At 36.0% G+C, this 5,735-nt stretch overlaps 1 protein-coding gene across 1 annotated transcript in view; it reads left to right on the forward strand.

Moving 5' to 3' along the window:
• Positions 1-5,735, forward strand: part of LOC117177296 (protein aurora borealis) — a 27,520-nt gene that overhangs the window by 8,040 nt on the left and 13,745 nt on the right. Inside the window, exons 3-5 of the mRNA XM_033367892.1 lie at positions 299-593; positions 664-749; positions 872-1,063. Coding sequence (XP_033223783.1) covers positions 299-593; positions 664-749; positions 872-1,063 — 573 coding nt within the window. The remainder of the gene's footprint in view (positions 1-298; positions 594-663; positions 750-871; positions 1,064-5,735) is intronic.

Consider the following 5,735-nt stretch of genomic DNA (forward strand, 5'->3'; position numbering starts at 1 on the left):
TAAAAGAGAGAAAAATCATTCTCTGTTTTTTAAATAAAAATTTAAAAAATTTAATTATTAATTGGATCAGAGAATATTGGTAAAGAACTATAATTTTGACTTGAAATATGGAATTTTTGAAAAGAATACAATTTTTTACTTAGAATTTGATCATTTAAAAAATAAGTACATATTACCAGACTGGGAAAATAAAGAATTGACCAGGAATTCAAGATCATTCGCCTGGTAGAAATGGTTTATCAAAAAATGTAATATTTAAAAAATATTCGAAAGTTATTCATTTGTAAATTTTAAACAGGTTGTAAGCCCTTCCCAAGGATCTCCCGTATTCAGTTGGAACATAGATGAATTAGCTGTCATTCAGCCAGCTAAAATCGAAGAATTTCCTATTCAGCAACCCCATTGCACAGATCCAGAAATCGAGAGGAAAGCGCAAGCTGCTATAGACAGATTTTTTCAAGAAAATCAAATAATTCCGAGTCCTTGTGATAATAACGACAAAGATAATTTTAGAAAAGAGAATATGCAAACACCAGTTCGACATTTTGACGATAGTGTGTCTTCTAAAGAATCCCAGACTTTAAAAAAAGATTGTAGGTATTTTAATATTGTCTTCATTTCAATATTATTAAACTTAAATTAAATTCTTTGATTTTGGGTTAGCTTGGACTCAAACGACTTTATCTCTTCCTCCGAATTTGCCTTCACATGTAGAAGAAATCCTGAAGCCGTACTTTACTTTTAAACAGGTGATTTTTATTAATTTTGATATTCAAGGACTCTCAAAATTATATAGTAATTTTTATCATTGGAAAATTTCAAATAATGCTTACTTGTTGTTAATATGTAATTGATGTAATTTTTGAAATAGGAACAAAATGTGGAAAGCGATGAGGCGAATTGTAGTGGAAACAGCTCTCTGAGGAGAAAATTATTTGCTCATGACGATACGCACGAAGATGAGCTGGAGTCGTCTTTCAATATGAGTTCGGTGCAATTACGAGGCATGGTTAATTGCAGCCCATTGCAAAGTGGAATGTTTAACCATGGGACACCTCTGAGGGTAAGAATCTAAAAATTATTTTATTATCTATTGCTCAGGGAAAACTCCGATCTTTTTTTTAAATCTTGACAATGCCAGGAAATTTTTATAAGAGGCAGTTTAAACAACTGTCAAGGATATTAAATTTTAAACTTTTACCTAAATATGTTTTATTCCGTTCATAAAAGATTTTGTGATTTTCGAAAATGAAGTTTTGTGGCTACCCTGATACATCTTGTTAGTAATTTATTTGCCTTGCATTTATATTTCTTTTTTTTTGCAGTTAATTCCTCCAGATGATTACATTTTTAGTCAAAGATTTTATTATTTTGCTGAAAATTTGTGTTTTTAGGTTTAAAGTTAAACTATTTTAGTTGAAAGTTAACTTTTTGTTGAAAAAACTCGGTTCGGATCCGAGTTCTGAGAAAATCCAAATTTAATATAAGAAAAATAGTTTTTTTATATACAAATTATTAATACAATTTTATACTTCAGTCGTAAAATAGTTTTTCTTGCATAGTTCTGAATTTCAATAACATAACATTCTTTTTACTAAAAGAGCGTTTTATAAAACCTATTTTCAGAAGTTTTGTATTTGTTTACAGCGAAAACTAAAAACAACTATATTTTTAAATTAAAAAATCAACTGTTGTTTAAAAAAATCATTGTTTTTTCTGACCGAATTCAACTGTTTTTTATTACACTTTTGACGGTTGATGTTTCTTCTTTTTTGTTGGAAATTTGTCTTTTATTTTATTGAAAATTCGTCTAGTTTTGTTAAAAATTAATATTTTTCGTTGAAAACTTATTTTTCGGTTGAAAATTTAACTCATTTTTTAATAATTCGCTTCTCTTTTCTTTAAAATTGATCTTTTTAGTTGAAAATTCAACTATGTGTTTGAAGATTGACTTTTGTTTAAAAATTATTCTTCTTGTTTGCAAGTTCATTTATTTGGGTTGCAAATTTATTTTGTTGGTTAAAAATTCAACTGCTTTGTTAAAAATATTTGTGTTGTTAAAAATTAATTTTTTAGTTGAAAAAGTATTTTATTGTTTTGTTGAAAGTTAATTGTTGAAATGAAAAATTGAGTATTTCATTTAAGACTTGCCTTGTTTAAATTCAGATTATTTTATTTAATATTAAAATCGTGTTTGGTTGAAATATCAACTATTAAATTTTGTGTTACAAAACTCATCTTTTTTGGTTCAAAGTTATACTGATTTTTAAAAAATTAATATTTTTAGTTGAAGATTGTTAGAACTAAGAGTTTATGTTAAATTAAAGTAAACAATTCAAGTAATAAGCGTAAGCGCATGCGCGGCATGACAGGAAACTAACACTGCCCTTGTAATATTCAGTACGGCTTGGACGCTCGTAACTAGCGCAAGTATTGCTCGAACCCCTTTCAGTGAGCACAAACCTAATTTATCTCGTGTCTTGTAACACCGTTCATGTAGTATCTTTCACATTATAATATACTCCTTTTCACGGATTTAGTGATTCCCAATCATTACCTCTGATTCTCCCAACAAAGCCTCCTCTTATCAGGCTCCAGACTTAATAGGTTATGGGCCCAGGTCTTTACGCGAGTGAAAAAAAGGTGTCGGGTGCAAACGACACGTAACAAAGAAAAAGTGCGTCGGGTGTAACGACGTGTAACGTAACAAAAAAAGTTTCGGGTTTAACGATGCGTAAAGGAAAAGAAATAAAACAAAATGAACGGCGCGAATTCTACAAGGATCGAACTCTTCAACAAAAATAATTTTGACACGTGGAAGCTGCAAATGCAGGTAGTGCTAATAAAGGCCGATTTGTGGGAATATGCAAATGGTGAGGCCGTGAAGCCAGAAAGGGGAGAGGATGGTGAACCCACCGCCGCGGAACATGCTTGGACGAAAAAAGACCAGAAGGCAAGATCGGATATCATTCTATCGATTTCCACAAACGAAATTAAGCTAGTAAAAATTGTCCGACATCGAGGAAAATGTGGCTACGATTAGAGGAAATCTTCCAATCCAAGGGGCCAGCAAGAAAGGCTACGTTATTGAAAAAGCTCACGCTACACAAGATGTCGGAAGGGAGCGACATCCGAGATCATTTGAACAACTTCTTCGATACCGTAGACAAACTAGCGGATATGGAAATTGAAATTAACTCCGATCTGCTAACAATTATGATTTTATATAGCCTTCCTGCCAGTTTTGAAAACTGCAGGTGCGCTATAGAGTCTAGAGACAACAAGAGAACCGGAAATTTACAACGGAACTGAGAGAAAGTTTCAACGCAGAAAAAAGATCACCAGATCAAATGAGGTGTTTCGTGTGTAAAAAATTCGGACATATAAAATCCGAATGTAGATTTAATAAAAATAATAAACAGTTCGCAAAGTGCGCGGAAGAAGCGTGTTTAAATGTGTTGAATCGTCAGCCGCCGGATTTGCGCAAAAGTTGGTGCCTGGATAGTGGGGCGACAACTCATCTGTGCAATGACAAGAGAAGTTTCCGTAACATCACTGAATCTGACCCTGGAGTGTTAAACCTGGCTAACAGCTCCACAACGGAAATTTTGGGTAAAGGAACAGTGAAATTCACTACGAAAGTGAACGGTAATTTAAAAGGTGTCTCGCTCGAGAATACGTCACACGCGCCTGATCTGAGGACTAACCTCTTATCAGTGGCTAAAATCACGGATCGTGGATTTAGTCTGTTAGTCCAAAAAGAATCAGCGAAGATCATCGACAATAAAGGTAATACCGAACTTTACGCGAAAAGAATCGGGGATTTGTACTGTGTGCAAGAAATCGGAGAAAGTGCGTGTGCGGTTTCTAATGTAAAAATAAGTAAAGCCCCACTCGAAACTTTACACAAACGGTTCGGCCACGCGAACTTAAAAGACGTTTCAGACGCTGTGAGAAGAGGTGCCGTCACAGGAGTTCAGCTGACGGATACAGCTACTGAAATTAAGTGTGAAGTTTGTTTTAAGGGGAAGATGTCGAGAATCCCATTCCCGAAGGAATCTACTCGCAATAAAGGTATGCTACAGATCATACACACAGATGTATGGAGACCGGCAAGGACGACCTCACGTGGAGGAGCAAAGTACTACGTTGAATTCATCGACGACTACTCCAAGTGGTGTGAGGTTAAGTTCCTAAAATCTAAGGCAGACATACTTAACGCAACAAAGGAGTATATAGCCTTGGTAGAAAGACAAAAAGGTAAGAAAATCCAATTTATTCAGTCCGACAACGGACGAAAATATGTGAACACTGAATTTGACAGTTACCTCAAGAATCGCGGAATAAAGCGAAGACTGACAGTGCCACAAAATCCAGAGCTCCTTATGGAAGTCAATCTTTCAGATTCGTTTTGGGCTGAAGCTGTGAATACAGCCAACTATCTAAGAAATCGTTTGCCGACCAAGAGTCTCAACGGAAAAACGCCCTACGAACTTTGGGAAGGAAAAGCACCAGATGTTTCCAATCTACGAGTGTTCGGTAGCAAGGTGTACTACCTTGACAGGGATCCTGAAAGAGGAAAACTAGATCAACGAGGCCAAGAAGGAATTTTCTTGGGGTACTCCGAAGAATCTAAAGCATACCGAATCTGGTCGGTTAAGAAGAGAAAAATAATCATATGTCGTGATGTCAAATTCATGGAAAACGTATGCACTCATCCGAAGATAGTGAACGAAGCTCCAATAAAAGTGAAAATTCCGGATCACAAACAGGAAGAAAAAGGACGACGTTTCGCCGAAATCGAACACACTTCATCAAAACAAGAAGAACTCGAACAAAACGAGGATGATGAAGAGGACTTCAGAGGCTTCGAACTTCAAGAAATCATGCAACAGGGACCGGAAGGGGAAGAACCCGCAGCTGGATCAAAAAGAGGACCATGACGACCAAAAGGAAGCCAATCCAACACTGTTTTAGAAACAAGAGAACCACGAACAGGATTGTGGAGCAGCAGCAAACAAGAAAGAACTCTACCTACAGTTCAAGATGAAGATGAGCCAACGGAAGATGAAGAACACAAATTTATGGCAGAAATACCAATAAAGAAAGCAATGACGGGTGCAGACGCTCAGGAATGGCGTAACGCAATTGCAGCAAAAATGAAATCCATTTTAAAAAATAAAACATGGATTTTGACAGATCGCCCGAAGGAAGGTAAGATCATAGGCAGTCGCATGATCCTACGGAACAAACTCAACCCGGACGGTACAATCGAGAGAAGGAAAGCTCGATTAATAGCTCAAGGATTCAGCCAACAACCCGGTATACATTTTAACGAGACATTCGCTCCAGTCACTCGAATCAGTACCATCGATCAAGAAGGAACCAATAAAATTGGAAATAAAGCAAAGAAGATGCTCCAAGATTTCAAAAGGGGAAACAAAGTGTGTTTACTCAAGAAGTCCGTCTACGGACTTAAACAAGCTGGCAGAAGTTGGTACACCAAACTAAAGAAAGTACTCAGACGAATCGGATACACACCAACGAAAGCAGATCCATGCCTTTTTTAATCTGGAGCAGGGGAAGAAATTACCATGGTTGCAATTTACGTAGACGATATCCTCGTCGAATCTCGAGAGGAGAAGGCAATCCAGGAACTGAAAAGAAAATTATCTACTGAGTTTGAAGTAAAAGATTTAGGTCAAGTAGACTACTGTTTGGGAGTGGAATTCAAA

The sequence above is a fragment of the Belonocnema kinseyi genome, chromosome 7, assembly GCF_010883055.1.
Source record: "Belonocnema kinseyi isolate 2016_QV_RU_SX_M_011 chromosome 7, B_treatae_v1, whole genome shotgun sequence".
NCBI classification, from domain to species: Eukaryota; Metazoa; Arthropoda; class Insecta; order Hymenoptera; family Cynipidae; genus Belonocnema; species Belonocnema kinseyi.